The 16,428-nt window shown below is 48.7% G+C and overlaps 1 protein-coding gene across 5 annotated transcripts in view; it reads left to right on the plus strand.

Annotated features, from left to right (window-relative positions):
• LOC123761724 (serine/threonine-protein kinase SIK2) overlaps nt 1-16,428 on the plus strand; it is a 161,382-nt gene that overhangs the window by 113,529 nt on the left and 31,425 nt on the right. For all 5 annotated transcript variants that reach the window (XM_069330613.1, XM_069330615.1, XM_069330611.1 and 2 more), the window contains 2 exons: nt 11,350-11,520; nt 12,800-12,923. In XM_069330613.1, the coding sequence (XP_069186714.1) occupies nt 11,350-11,520; nt 12,800-12,923 (295 nt within the window). The remainder of the gene's footprint in view (nt 1-11,349; nt 11,521-12,799; nt 12,924-16,428) is intronic.

Raw genomic sequence — 16,428 nt, forward strand, 5'->3', positions numbered from 1 at the left:
ATAAACAGGGGGTTTGGCGGGAGCATGGAATCACTTTTGGATCTTTGTTTGGAGGACGGGCTGCATTATTTGTATTTGTGGTACGTGGGTGAAGCATTTACAGCGTTGTGGTTCGAACAAAATTCGTCAGTGAAGCATTTGTTCCGGAAGTGTTCGAACGAAATCAGTTGAGTCGTGTGCCAGCCCGTCCTCCAAAGACACAAAAGTGATTCCATGCACCCGCCCAACCCCCTGTTTATGAATGGAAAATGCTTTACACACGACTCAACTGATGACGTTCGAACACTTCCGGAACAAGTGCTTCACTGACGAATTTTGTTCGAACCACAACGCTATAAATGCTTCACCCACGTACTACAAATACAAATAATCGCCAACAGAACCTAAACACCTAACCTAACCTATCCTATGCCTATATATGCACATTATGCTAATGTATTATAATATTAATTTATACTTGAGAAAATTCTCGTTTTGAATGAACAGCATGTAAACATTTATGAATGTGTCTGTGGGGTCGACCGCTGGATGGAATGGACTTAGTCGAGGACGGGTTGGCTGCAGACGTGGTCATCCCTGGGATTGTCTACCGTAAGAGACGTGTAAGCCTCCAAGACACTGAGAGTGGACACGAGTGCTCGTGGAGACAAACTTCTGAACTACCTCCCCAGAGAGTCCGGTTGTGTGCTGATTCGCGTCCGAGTGAACCCTTATTGAAGATTTCCCTTACCCTTACATTCCTCCCTCCTTACCTTCCTGGCCCCTCCACCATCCCCTTACCTCCCCTTAGCTCCCTCCCTCATCGCCATACCTTTCCCAGCTCCACTTACCTTCCCCCTCCCCCCCTCCCCTTAAATTACCTGCACCCCCCTCCCCTTACCTTACCCCCCCCCCCCTCCTCCCACCCAAAACTATACTAATCAAGCGACTCCGATATTGAGCGTGTGGACCAATGAGGGACGCTGAAGCGCGTGACGTCATTAGGCCGGGGAGGTCAGGTAGGGTCGCGTGCGCGTGCAAGGGTGTGCGCGTGCGCGCGCCTTGCCCCAGGGGGGGGGGCGAATTGTGGTGGGTGGGTATTGGGGTAGGAATAGAGACGTTGGGGGGGGGGGGATGATTAGCGAGTGTTGCGTGCGTGGCGTTGTTAGAGTGCGTGCGTGCCTTGAGCGGGTGTAGGCTTACCTGTTAGCAGGGTGAAGCCTTAGCTCCTGGGCCCTCCTCTAGTTACAGCCTCTAGTGACCTTAGGTTCTATCTCTCGCTCTCCCCTCTGTCTCAGGGGTGGTGAGGGACGGGTCCATCGTCCCCTCTGTCTCAGGGGTGGTGAGGCACGGGTCCATCGTCCCCTCTGTCTCAGGTCCTCTTGTCCTATTTTCTCAAAGTTAAAAGAAGTTATCCTCCACCTTAACTGCTTCACCTCTGTATTTTGTATACAACGATCATATCCCTTCAAGTCAATCTTTACTGTATAGTTGATAGATAAGACATTAGACATGATTAAGACAAGTATTATTACTTAAATATACAAGAATTCTTACATTCTTGTACAGCCACTAGCACGCATAGCGTTTCGGGCAAGTCCTTAAATTCTAATTTTCTCCTGAATACGACCCGCCAAATCGTTTAACAACTAAGTGCTCATTCACTGCTGGGTGAACAGAGGCGTACAGTTAAGGATTGGTGCCTAGTCAATCCTTCCCCGACCAGGTTACGAACCCAGGCCACATCGCTGGCGAAGCGCGGGGTGAGTGCGTTACCACTACGCCATGTGGGCTGCTATGGTCCCCGCGGTGCTGTGTGTGTGTGGGGGGGGGTACCGTAATGGTACACCTCTTGATTCAGGTGTGGGTGCAGGTGTGTGGGTGGGGGTGAGGAACAGTGTAAGTGTGTGTGGGTGGGGGTGAGGAACAGTGTAAGTGTGTGTGGGTGGGGGTGAGGAACAGTGTAAGTGTGTGTGGGTGGGGGTGAGGAACAGTGTGTGTGTGGGTGGGGGTGAGGAACAGTGTAAGTGTGTGCAGGTGTGTGGGTGGGGGTGAGGAACAGTGTACGTGTGTGCAGGTGTGTGGGTGGGGGTGAGGAACAGTGTAGGTGTGTTATGGTGGGTGGGTTTGGGACGGTGTAGGTGTGTGCAGGTGTGTGGGTAGGGGTGAGGACGGTGTAGGTGTGTGGGTGGGGGTGAGGAACAGTGTAAGTGTGTGCAGGTGTGTGGGTGGGGGTGAGGAACAGTGTAAGTGTGTGCAGGTGTGTGGGTGGGGGTGAGGAACAGTGTAAGTGTGTGCAGGTGTGTGGGTGGGGGTGAGGAACAGTGTAAGTGTGTGTGGGTGGGGGTGAGGAACAGTGTAGGTGTGTTATGGTGGGTGGGTTTGGGACGGTGTAGGTGTGTGCAGGGGTGAGGACGGTGTAGGTGTGTGGGTGGGGGTGAGGAACAGTGTAGGTGTGTTATGGTGGGTGGGTTTGGGACGGTGTAGGTGTGTGTGTGTGTGTAGGTGTGCAAGTAGTTCCGTATACCGGGAACAGTATTAATAAAAAAAAAAAAAAAAAAAAAATCTGAGTGGTTGGTTAATTGGGCCAGTAAGCACCAGCTTCACCTGACTCTCGTATCACCTCTGTAATGCTCCACCAGCCAATAGGCGCAGGCGGACGGTGTGACGTCACTGTTGCAATGGATCTCGACTAATGGGAGCGCTGGAAGGTCTCGTGACACCGCTGTGTGTGCTCCGTGTCCACCCAATGGGGTGTATAGATTGCCAAAGACGTCACGGAAGAAATCGTGACGTCAAAAAGAATGCCGATGACGTCAACGGAGGGGAAGCCAATATCTACTTGGTGTTCGCCGGTATATGAAGTGAAGATGTGGGTAGAGTGCGCATGCGCGTGTTTCACGGTATCTGGCAGTGTGGGAAGCTGTGTGTGTGTGTGTGTGTGTGTGTGTGTGTGTGTGTGTGTGTGTGTGTGTGTGTGTGTGTGTGTGTGTGTGAGAGAGAGAGAGAGAGAGAGTGTGTGTGTGTGTACTTACCTAATTGTGCTTGCGGGGGTTGAGCTCTGGCTCTTTGGTCCCGCCTCTCAACTGTCAATCAACTAATGTACAGGTTCCTGAGCCTACTGGGCTCTATCATATCTACATTTGTGTGTGTGTGTGGTTACTATTTGTGCCGGCAGGATCGAGCTGCTAGCTCTTGGACTCCGCCTTTCTAACCGACGGTTGACTAGTGTACTGACTCCCGACTTCTCCTTCCCTCTATTGGGCCTTCTACACATTTCTCTCACAAGTACATGTCCCCAGGAAGCAGTCCGTAGCAGCTGGCTAACTCTCTAGGTACCTATTTACTGCGACGTGAACAGGTGCGTCAGGTGAAGGAAAATTTGCTAATTTGTTTTTGTCTCCACCGGGAATCGAACCCGGGTTCTTAAGACAACTATCCATACGATTGGGGCGCTGTCCAATCGGCGGCGCATGCAAACGAGTCACAATAACGTGGCGCAGCCCGTCCTCCAAACAAAGATCCAAAGTCCATTCCATGCACCCGCCAAACCCCCTGTTTATGCATGAAAAACGATGTACACACAACTCGACTGATTTCGTTTGAACATTTCCGGAACGAGTGCTTCACTGACGAATTTTGTTCGAACCACAACGCTGTAAATGCTTCACTAGTGCGTGTGCGTGGGGCACACGCACTAGTGGACACAGGTGGAAATTGAGTGCCCAAATGAGCCATAGAGACGCTAGAAAGAATTTTTTCAGTGTCAAAGCAGTAGACAAATGGAATGCATTAGGAAGTGATGTGGTGGAGGCTGACTCCATACACAACTTCAAGTGTAGATATGATAGAGCCCAGTAGGCTCAGGAGCCTGTACATTAGTTTATTGACCATTGAGAGGCGGGACCAAAGAGCCAAAGCTCAACCCCCGGAAACACAGTTAGGTAAGTACCCACGGACTACAAACACAAGTAATCGCCAACAGAGCCTAAACACCTAACCTAACCTATGCCTATATATACACAATATGCTAATACATTATAATATTAATTTATATTTGAGAAAATTCCCGTTTTGAATGACCAGCATGTAAAAATTTATGAATGCGTCTGTGAGGTCGACCGCTGGATGGAATGGACTCGAGTCGAGGACGGGTTGAGTTACAGGATGAGAGCTACGCTCGTGGTGTCCCGTCTTCCCAGTACTCTTAGTCGCATAACGCTATGAAACTACTGACGGTTTTGACCACCACCTCACTTGTCCTAACCGTCCGCCACTCTGAAAAAGAACACTTTCTAATATTTTTTCTGCACCGTTGTTTCCTGAGCTTGAATCTGTGTCCTCTTGTTCGTGAAGTTGTTGGTTTCAGGAATTCCTCTTTGCAAATTTGGTCTGTTCCTGATGGTATTTTGTAAGTGGTGATCATATCACCTCTGTTCTTCTATCTTCTAGTTTTGTCATGTTTACCCCTCTAGTCTCTCCTCGTAACTCAGTGATAGTGATGTTTTTCAGCGCCGCAGTTGTGTTACCGCGGGCGGCGCCGTAAGTGTGTTACCGCAGGCGGCGCCGCAGTTGTTACCGCGGGCGGCGCCGCAGTTGTTACCGCGGGCGGCGCCGCAGTTGTTACCGCGGGCGGCGCCGCAGTTGTTACCGCGGGCGGCGCCGCAGTTGTTACCGCGGGCGGCGCCGCAGTTGTTACCGCGGGCGGCGCCGCAGTTGTTACCGCGGGCGGCGCCGCAGTTGTTACCGCGGGCGGCGCCGCAGTTGTTACCGCGGGCGGCGCCGCAGTTGTTACCGCGGGCAGCGCCGCAGCTGACCAAACACATGTGGTTACTCAAAGTCCTCAACGACCCTTGTTCAGAGTGCTGGAAGTAGACACCACCCTGGCCAACCTCGCGTGTGTAATTGATTTTATCCAGTTGTCGAGTGCTTCAAGTGCTGCTGCTTGTGGCTCCCAACTCAGGGGGTCCCTCGCTCTCAATCTGTGTACTCACCTATTTGTGCTTGCGGGGGTTGAGCTTTGGCTCTTTGGTCCCGCCTCTCAACAGATCAATCAACTGGTGTACAGGTTCCTGAGCCTAATGAGCTCTATCATATCTACATTTGAAACTGTGTATGGAGTCAGCCTCCACCACATCACTGCCTAATGCATTCCATCCGTTAACTACTCTGACACTGAAAAAGTTCCTTCTTACGTCCCTGTGGCTCATGTGGGTACTCAGTTTCCACCTGTGTCCCCTTGTTCGCGTCCCGCCAGTGTTGAATAGTTTTTCCTAGTGTGTGTGTGTGTGTGTGTGTGTGTGTGTGTGTGTGTGTGTGTGTGTGTGTGTGTGTGTGTGTGTGTGTGTGTGGTCGTCGTCGTCAGGGTGTTCATTGAGACGAGTTCTACCGTCTATTGTCCCCTGGGAAGAGGTCTTTTAATATTGTGCTACTGCCTAGTGCTGGGGGCTTTCAATAACAATATTAACAGGTCTTTAAACCCATATAACCCCCCCCCTCTCTCTCTCTCTCTCTCTCCCGAAGCTGCATCCCCATTGTCTTAGGGGGGTGTTAGATGAAGCTAAATGGGGTTCGGGTTAACTACATAACGTTAACTACAGTATTTCTATGTTTATTTAATGACTGGAGGTGCATTGATCTCTTTAATGAAGCAACACGAGGCATCCGATTAACATAATAAGAGTATATATATGGAACTACATTTAAGGTTTTATCTTTTGAGGAAGCTAGCATATGTAACCCCGGCATCCTGCCTTTCAGTAAAGTAAATAATAAAGAAACATTGCAAGATCACGAATATTATCCCACCCATAAATATTGTCCTAGAGCATTATGATATTATCCAGGTTACTGGGAAGGGCAGCCCTCACCGCTTTGTTGAGAGGCGGGGACCAAAGAGCCAAAGCTCAACCCCCCCCAAGCACAACTATGTGAGTACACATCACAGGATTTAATCGCCAGTACAACCCTTTTTAAGGGTATCTATTATGTTTAGTATGTCACCTATGCACTTATTTAATAAGTCAATATTGACTTTACGAATTTGCGAGAACGGGTTGGTGTGTGACACAAGCAGCTCTCAACACACGCTATTGTTAAGAAGCGTGTTTAACACAGTCTAGCCAGACATTGTCTTCAACACCAGCCAGACATCTACTTCCCGCCAAAACCATCGGGTGACTGACGCTGGCGTGGTTCTCAACTTGGCGCCAAGCTGTCTCACAGGAGGTTAGCCTCCTGTGTAACGCTGTGTCCTCCGGTGACTCCTCATGCATTACTGTGTTTGCAATTACCAGACACTTCCAGTTGTTTGCATTTACACACAACCAGACCACCAGAGATATCCGGACCAACATAACAAAAATAATCGATAGATATAACGACAATAGAAGATTAGACATAGGCAGAGCGCTACATCTTAAACACGCTCGTCTAACAGCCAGCCAGCTAATACCAAGGAACATGCTATCATCCACAAGACTAATACAAGACATCCACAACGGGCTCACCATAGCCCGTGCTACTTGGAACCTTTTCTTCGGAGAAGCTGAATTTAAAACAAAAACAGCATATTTTTACTGGCTATTCATGCCCGTGCCACCTCTTGACGGGCTTAATCTTCAACAACAACGTATTTGTATTCACTCGCCACCTGCCTCCCAAGATATTTAAGAGTTTCAGTAAAACTCATCATTTAGCGTCAGGCCAATAATACTGTAAAACTTTGGAGAGTTAATTTTTCAACTTTCAAAGTGAAAGAGAACATATAGAATATGGAGAGGTTTTGGTCATTTGTCTCGTATCATGAGGCTCAAACCCGGACCTCAAATGTACAAGACAGTTGTACTACCGACCAGACCACGGATGATTAGAGTACGGAACAGTACCTAACTGGTACCCCAATTAATACGTCATACCTTACCTGGAGCACTACTTAAGGTGGCTTATATCCTCTCCATCCTTGTCATTTGTAGTAATGCTTCATGAAAGGTGTCAAGTCTTGGTTGAGTACCAGTTAGTTATCCCTGACATTCCTCCTTAAAGTAAGCATCCGAAGGTTTGGTAGATAATTCGACTCTTTCGTACATGTGAGGCCCAAGTTCGAGTCCCCTATGATCTACCTAAATGGAAAATATCAGCGCATCATCATATAATGCATCCCGTCCTCAGACCAAGTCCATTCCACCCAGCGGTCGACCCCACAGACGCATTCATAAATCTTAACATGCAAAACAGGAATGTTCTTATATAAATTAATATTATTATATATTAGCATAGTGTGTGCATATTTAGGTACTGGTTAGGTTAGGTGTTTAGGTTCTGTTGGCGATTATTTGTATTTGTAGTACGTGGGTGAAGCATTTATAGCGTTGTGGTTCGAACAAAATTCGCCAGCGAAGCACTTGTTCCGGAAGTGTTCGGACGTCATCAGTTGTGAGTCGAGTGTAAACTGTTTTTCATTCATAAACAGGGGGTTTGGCGGGTGCATGGAATGGACTTTGGCCTTTGTTTATGGAGACATGCTGGATAACGGCCAAATGCTCGTTAACTCAGCTGCCAAACCCCTTGTTTATGAATTAAAAAGGGTTTACACACACCTATCAACTGATGACGTTCGAACAGTACTTTGATGACGACCTCTGTTCGAACGTTCGAACAGTACTTTGATGACGACCTCTGTTCGAACCACAACGCTGCAAATGCTTCACCAACGTTCTACAAATAATCGCCAACAGAACCTAAACACCCTAACCCAACCTTCCCACATACTAACTAGTACTCCACTATTTCATTGAATTACAGGCAAAGTGTGATAGTGAGATTTTTTTTAATTTTACTATAGAAAAAAATAATAAAATTCAGAGTTAAATCATTATGATATAACAAATTTAGTCAGTGAGCAAATTTACTTCATTGGGGAGCATTGAAACTATGTTACTAGGTACTTATTTATAGCACCCACGACCCGACCATGTTGTTCACGTACCCAACACCAATTAGTGTTAAAAATTGGGTGAAGCTAGCCCTAATTATCTGGCCTTCAGCTTCAGACGGGGACACACACACACACACACACACACACACACACACACACACACACACACACACACACACACACACACACACACACACACACATACACACACACACACACACACTCCGTCAATCAACATACCTGTTGATTGACGGGACCAAAGAGCCAGAGCTCAACCCTTGCAAGCACAATTAGGTGAGTACACACACATTCTAATTTATAGACATAGATATATGCATATATTGTATAATATTCACACGTTGCTGAACCGTCACAGTTTAACTAGAAGTTGAGATTAATGTCACGTGCTGTGTGAAGCTATAATTAGACTGTATAATGTATTTTTTCCCTTGTAAATAGAATTGCAGGTAAACCTTGCTTGGAGCGTGCTGCTTCTCGCTGTTAATAATACTCAATATTGTGCAACAATTCCCAACAATGGCCAAGTTAAAAATGTTGCGGTAATATTAAAAAAAAAATCCGGTTAAGTGAATCCACTAATTGTTAGATAAAACTCGTGGCTGTTGACAATTGTTCTACTGGTGACATAATTGTGTAAGTTGATGTGTTCTGTTGATGGTGTTCGGTCACCACGTGTGTGTGTGTGTGGGGGGGGGGGGTCACCACGTGTGTGTGTGTGTGGGGGGGGGTCACCACGTGTGTGTGTGTGTGGGGGGGGGTCACCACGTGTGTGTGTGTGGGGGGGGGGGGTCACCACGTGTTGGGGGGGGGTCACCACGTGTGTGTGGGGGTCACCACGTGTGTGTGTGTGTGGGGGGGGGTCACCACGTGAGGGGGGGTCACCACGTGTGTGTGTGTGGGGGGGGGGGGGGTCACCACGTGTGGGGGGGGCACCATGTGTGTGGGGGGGGTCACCACGTGTGTGTGTGTGGGGGGGGGGTCACCACGTGTGGGGGGGGGGTCACCACGTGTGTGTGGGGGGGGGGGGGTCACCACGTGTGTGTGGGGGGGGGGGGTCACCACGTGTGTGTGGGGGGGGGTCACCACGTGTGTGTGGGGGGGGGGGTCACCACGTGTGTGTGGGGGGGGGGGGTCACCACTTGTGTGTGGGGGGGTCACCACATAAAATGTCTATAACCTCAATTCATTTTAGCAATTATTATTTTACATAATTTAACGTAAGTCTTTGTATAACATCATTTTAACTTTTTTTCTTGATACACATGTAATATATTTTAATACATATGTTGAAAGTGTTCTCATAAATACATTAAGACCGTGAATCTGTGTCAGTATGAGTGCGCCGCTGCCATGTTGCCAGATCTACACAAGTCACACTTATTTTTACTCAGCGTGAGTTTAATATGACGGTACAATGTGGCACATTATTGGAAACATTTTAATAATGAATGTAATGTTTTATTGTCAGTAACTATTACGATCTCATAATTAGAACAGTATTAATATTACACGGTGAATTCTTTCTTTTCAGATTAAAATCCTGTTTTATAAATTAGGCTTTCATGTTTTTTTTTATTAACGTTGGCATCAAAAGGACTTTAATTTCTTTATATTATTGAGAACTTGTTAAACTGGCACCCATGCAGTAGTTATGCATTACGTAACCAGGCCCATTCAAGCCTAACTTTACCTAATAAGTACCGTACAGTATCGTTAGACTTAACGAGGCGTAGCCTTGTTTGTGATATCTTTTCGGTAGTTACGGTTGATGTGGGGGAGGGGGAGAAGGATAGAGATGGGTGGAGAGTAGTGCAAGATGCGGTTGTGTGGGGATGGGGATGATATGGATGGATAGAAGTGGCTAGGTGGATGAGAGTGGAATGTGTGTGTGTGTTTGGAATCGATCAGCTATAACACTGATGGAAGTCTGATATGTTACACACAGAAATCACAATAGCGTGATGCATCAAATGAACAAATCCACAAGGGCCGTGACAAGGGTTCGAACCTACGTTCGAGAGGATCCCAGACGCTGCCTTAATCGACTGAGCTACGACATGGTTAAAAGAATTGCAACCGGGAAGTCATCCTGATTTACCAACGGATCTCATATGTTTCGTGTGAAGGGGGAAAGCCAGAGAGGAGAGTGAGAGGGGGGCAAAAGGAAGGCTACAAGAGTAACTGATGGAAAATAGATGGAGACTGAACTGAGAGATGAAGATATTGATGGTAGTGTATGTAGCTTTCAGGGCGAGTGTAGGGATCAAGATGGTGGCGGGGAAACGAAATGTGGCTGGTTGGGTCCGTAGACTTGCGCGCCTCCTGACCGTTTCTCCCTTTGTAAATTGTTCATATAATCTACGATAGTTGCGTAAATACAGATGCGCTTAATTAAGAATATTGGTAGCAACTAGTCATCTCTATTCTTGGCATGTTAACACGGTATTAACCTTAGCATTATAATTGCTAAGGGAGTAATTCAAAATATTTTGTTGACGTCTGTTCTTGTAATTATTTTTCCTCTACCCCAGGTAAATAAGGTTATTTATTTTTTGGTATCTATTATTATTATTATTATTATTATTATTATTATTATTATTATTATTATTATTACTGCTTCACTTCTTCGTTATAATATATATTTACAGAATCGTAATTAACTATTTTAGAGAAAACGTGTTAAAGGGAGGATTAATAAAGAAAACGAACCATCGCCTCCTGGTAAGGGAGACTTGTCAACTTTATTTCTCGCTGGGTACAGAATCAGTCTCGCAATAATTAATTATAAATCGTTCGAGGAATTCCAAGAATAACTTTATGTATGACATCTCAGTAACTGCTGCTCGTGTCTTTCATTATGGGATAAAAAAAAGATGTATTTATACTTTTTAAAAGCTATTTAGATCTAAGAATACTGTGTGATTGCTATTTTTACGAAACATTTATTCGTGGTGACAAACATGTTGTGACGTCACGCCTCATACCTGCGTCAGCATCCTCGTCTCCTGCAGCTGTCGTTGACGCATTTCTTGCACCTGGGCTTCATGACTACCATTTATAAACCAGCTTCTGTTGACAGCTGTCTGTAACCTCAATATTGATGAGCCGAATCGTGAGTGTACTGTGATGGACAGCAGTGGTACGGTGCATCCCTACTGTCATATTTCTGTACCGGAATCCGTCCCGGTGCTGTACCTTGTCCCTGTGGGCCTACTGGTACCTGTATCCGCCCGTGTGTCTGTACTAATCCCATGTAGCGTTGCCATACCTGCGACGGAAGAACACGGTGCTCTCTCTGCACGCAGCAACACTACGCCCTCCCACGCAGTGTTGCAGTAGTAGTAGTACCCTTCCTCCATGGTGTTGCAGGAGTACTAACCCTCCCCCCCCCTCTCTCACGTGTGGTGTTGCAGGCGGAGAACCTGTTGATGGACGTGAACATGAACATGAAGATCGCGGACTGGGGCTTCAGCAACTACTACACTCCGGCCGACACTCTCAACACCTGGTGTGGCTCCCCGCCCTACGCCGCCCCCGAGGTCTTCGAGGGCAAGAAGTACATCGGTCCTGAGATTGATATTTGGGTCAGTATGTGTGTGTGTCTTCTGTTTGGGCCAGTCCCCCCTTTTGTGTGTGTGTGTGTGTGTGACTAAAGAGAATGGAGGGAGAAACAGGTGATGGGAATGTTTGGAAATGGGGGAAGTATAGTGTGAGTTGTGACAGCAGGCGGGCTGTCCGCCTTGCTGATACCATGTGTGGGTGTTGGCAGCTAAGCTAAGTTTGCTCTCTCTTGTCGGGGAGCTGTGAGTGGGTGTGTGTGAGAGGTTCTTCGCGGGAATTTCAGCATATTTTGTCGTCCTCCTCCTCCTCCTGTCCGCAGTCACCGCCTTCTCCTCTTCTATTTTTTAGTTCGTGCCCCCCCTCTCTCTCTCTCTCTCCACTTTCTTCTCTTCCTTCCGTTTCACTTCACTATTTCCGTCCATCTGTCCTGTCCTCCCTCGTACCCTCTCCCCCTTCCATCTACCCTCCCTCTCTTCCATCTACCCTCCCTCTCTTCCATCTACCCTCCCTCCCTCCTCCAACTTTTTGTATGACTTTTAATTTTGTTTATGTGGATGTCCATATTGTTCACGTGGATCATATTCATGTTCATGTGGATGTCCATATTGTTCACGTGGATCATATTCATGTTCATGTGGATGTCCATATTGTTCACGTGGATCATATTCATGTTCATGTGGATGTCCATATTGTTCACGTGGATCATATTCATGTTCATGTGGATATTCATATTGTTCACGTGGATCATATTCATGTTCATGTGGATATTCATATTGTTCGTATGGATGTCTTTATTATTACTGTACGACTTGTGTTTACTGTCAGTCAACACAGTCCCATGTTCACCATGGTTCTCCCATTCTCTCCTTCCTACTCCCATGCTCTCCTTCCCTCTCCCATACTCTCCTTCCCTCTCCCATACTCTCCTTCCCTCTCCCATACTCTCCTTCCCTCTCCCATACTCTCCTTCCCTCTCCCATACTCTCCTTCCCTCTCCCATACTCTCCTTCCCTCTCCCATACTCTCCTTCCCTCTCCCATACTCTCCTTCCCTCTCCCATACTCTCCTTCCCTCTCCCATACTCTCCTTCCCTCTCCCATGCTCTCCTTCCTACTCCCATGCTCTCCTTCCTACTCCCATGCTCTCCTTCCCTCTCCCATACTCTCCTTCCCTCTCCCATGCTCTCCTTCCCTCTCCCATACTCTCCATTATTCTCTCGCTTTTCCACTGCCCTCCTATCCTTTCTCTCTGCTTCACACTACCACTGCCCCCCCCCACCCTCACTCTACCTCTACTCCACAGAGCCTGGGGGTGGTGCTCTACGTTCTGGTGTGTGGGGCGCTGCCCTTCGACGGTGCCACCCTGCCTGCCCTCCGAGACCGGGTCCTCTCCGGCCGCTTCAGGATCCCGTACTTCATGTCCTCAGGTGGGTCTGGCTTTCTCAGGTCGTGTCGTCAAGGAGGTCCTGGTCCTCCTCCAGGTCATCCTCCTCCACCGCTGTAATACTCTATATTTTTATGCTATATTTCCTACTTGATTTTTAACATTTACTTTATCTAATTACTGGATTTATTATGTTGGTAAATTCCGGACACTAGCGAACCCCGTTCTTTTCATTTGCCCCAACGTACAAAAAACATGGTATTAAAACTCTCACCTGGGCCACCCCACCTCACCTAAACCAACCGATAGATACAAACCGTGGGTGTTTGTGGGCTGCTCGGCAAGTTACAGCCCCGCTCCTGTGCCAGGTAAGTCCACAACGGGCTCACCATAGCCCGTGCTGCTTGGAACTTTTTGTTCCCAGTAGCTGAATCTATAACAGCAACATGTGAGCCTGCTCTTTCCTTTAAAGCCCCTCTTATTTTGTACGTTGGTTCCTATTCCAGTGTCATTACTGTCCTCTGAACACCTTTTAATGAGTTGATGGCCCCTCCAGTGGGCTTCATCTGGCCCGTCCTCCTAAGGTTTCCCCAACGTCAAGAAACTGTCGTGCTAAAGTGCCCCCCTTTTATCCTAACTTACCAGAGGACCCAAAACAGAAAACGGGACAGTGTGTGTGTGTGTCAATTTTCGCGAGCCGCTTCCATTTTTGTAGTTCCATTTTGTAGGGACATATCATTATTTCTGGCCTTAAGGTAGCGTATACGTCAAAATGTGACGTTGTATTAGCAGAGCGGGCTACTTCATCACTGTGTGTTCTTATCGCTGTGGTCTGCCCAACCCACACCAACTTGTTGATGCTCGAGATTACACCTGTGTTACGAGCTCCTGTTACGAGCTCCTGTTACGAGCTCCTGTTACGAGCTCCTGTTACGAGCTCCTGTTACGAGCTCCTGTTACGAGCTCCTGTTACGAGCTCTTGTTACACTGGTGCTGACGCTCTTGTAAGGCTGTGACGTGGTGGTGTTGAGCAGATATGATACGCAGCATCCTGCCGCCCATTGAAGTATCCTATCCCTTCCCTATGGGGTACCTTCACTATCCCTTCTCTTCCTCCAATGGAAGAACCCCCATCCCCATGGCTGGGTGTACCCCTCTCCCATTGGCAGGGTGTACCCCTCCTCCCCATGGCAGGGTGTACCCCTCCTCCCCATGGCAGGGTGTACCCCCCTCCCCATGGCAGGGTGTACCCCCCTCCCCATGGCAGGGTGTACCCCCTCCCCATGGCAGGGTGTACCCCTCCTCCCCATGGCAGGGTGTACCCCTCCTCCCCATGGCAGGGTGTACCCCCCTCCCTCCCCATGGCAGGGTGTACCCCCTCCCCATGGCAGGGTGTACCCCTCCTCCCCATGGCAGGGTGTACCCCTCCTCCCCATGGCAGGGTGTACCCCTCCTCCCCATGGCAGGGTGTACCCCCTCCCCATGGCAGGGTGTACCCCCTTCCCATGGCAGGGTGTACCCCTCCTCCCCATGGCAGGGTGTACCCCCTCCCCATGGCAGGGTGTACCCCTCCTGCCCATGGCAGGATGTACCCCTCTTCCCCATGGCAGGGTGTACCCCTCCTCCCCATGGCAGGGTGTACCCCTCCTCCCCATGGCAGGGTGTACCCCTCCTCCCCATGGCAGGGTGTACCCCTCCTCCCCATGGCAGGGTGTACCCCCCTCCCCATGGCAGGGTGTACCCCCCCCCCCCCCTCCCCATGACAAGCCTGGGTCAGATATTACGAGTTCAGCTTTAGCATGTGACGTCAGTGGTACAATTTGACCGCTGCCACTCTTATCTCCTCTAGTACTGCTCCATCCACATCCATCCATCCATCCATCCATCCATCTCCACTATCCCCCTCCCTCCTCCACCTAACCATCCCTCCTACCTATACATGGTGCACATCGTTTGGTGTATTCATATATCCCGAACCACTAAATAGTTCCTTTTGAACACTGTAAATACCTTAATGTGTGTTTACATTTTGAAGGTATCGAAGAAAACGGTGTGGAGTGGGTATTGAGGTAGGACTATGCGGGAAGGGTGGGGCGGGAAGGGACTGTGGGATGAGAGGTGAGGGACGGGATGGGGGATAGGGGAGGGGGGGAAAGAGAGTGGGAGAGAAGAGGTATGGGACGGGGAGGGGGAGGGGGGAGTGTGTGGGAGGGAATTAGGTAGGTGGGGAGGGGAAAGGAAGATAAGGGGTCAGGTTGTAATGGGCGAGGTGAATGTGGTGGTGGGAGAGGTGAAAGGATGGGGGGGGGTGAGGATTTAATGAGGTAATGGGAGAAGTGAAATGGATAATAGAGACGAAAAGGGTGTAATGAAAGAAGGGGAAACAGGATAATGGAGGAATGGGTCATACCATAAGGTAAACTAGAATGTGGGGAGGGGGGGTTTGTGGGGGTGCTGAGGGTGGGAGTGGTGGTGGGGGGGTGGGGGTGTGGCACTGCGGGCTGTAATTGCAGGGATGGTGTGGGGGAGTGGGGAAGGGTTAAGGCGGGATGTTGCCGGGTGTGGTGGGGGGTGTTGTGTGTAATGGGGTGTGGGGGTAATGGGGTAAGGGGTGAGTTTGGAGGGACGGGGGCGCGCTTCTTAACTTTAGAGCACCTTCAATAATCCTTTCTTCTCTTGTTTCCCTTCCCATTTTACTCCATCCTTTCCTTTCCCCTCGTTCCCATCTCCCCGGCCATGCCCTATTTCCCTTTCTCGCCAATTCCTCGTTCTCCATCTCCTTCCCATTTCCATGTTTCATCTTGTTCCAGCCTTCTCCACCAGCCCCTTCCCCTTCCAGGGAAGGGGCTGACGTCAGTAGGTGGGGGACACTAGCCGGTTGCTGGAGCTGAAGGTACACACATGACTCCCTCCTGGGTTACATGACCTGCTCTGACGTCGCCTGCTTCTCCCTCCTCCTCCTCCCTCTCTCTCTCGCTCTCGCTCTCTTCCTCCTCTCCCTCTCCCCCCCCCCCCTCCTCTCCCTCTCTCTTCTTTCTCTTTTTCGACTCCCTTCCTCACCTTGCTGACCTCGTCGTCCCCCTTGTATACTGGCGCGGCTCTAAGAAAATTGTCTGGGAACTCTGGCTTGTTCGTCCGGGTGTGTGTGTGGCCTTAGCATCGTTTTCGTTGTCAATAAATGCCTTCCGTGAATGTCACTTACGCATGCGCACCAACTGGCTTCGTCACATACACGAACAGTAGTGAACGTGCTTTTCGTAACTACGTTAGTGTCCTGGCTTCACGTCAATTTGTTGAGGAACATTTGGTGTGAAGTCTCTGTACCCAGAGAGTTAATAGCAAAAAGTTTAATAGTTAAAATTCTAATCGTAGTGTTAATTTTTGTAATGTTGATCGTCGATTTAATAATAAAAAAATTGGGTTTAAAAAGTTAATTTTTCTTAATAGTGGTGTTGTTGACGTTCTCTCAAACTGCCGCGGACACCAGGTGGTAAACGATGCTCTACACACACACACACACACAAGATGCAACATTAACTTCCCTGTGT

The sequence above is a fragment of the Procambarus clarkii genome, chromosome 24, assembly GCF_040958095.1.
Source record: "Procambarus clarkii isolate CNS0578487 chromosome 24, FALCON_Pclarkii_2.0, whole genome shotgun sequence".
In the NCBI taxonomy this organism is placed as follows: Eukaryota; Metazoa; Arthropoda; class Malacostraca; order Decapoda; family Cambaridae; genus Procambarus; species Procambarus clarkii.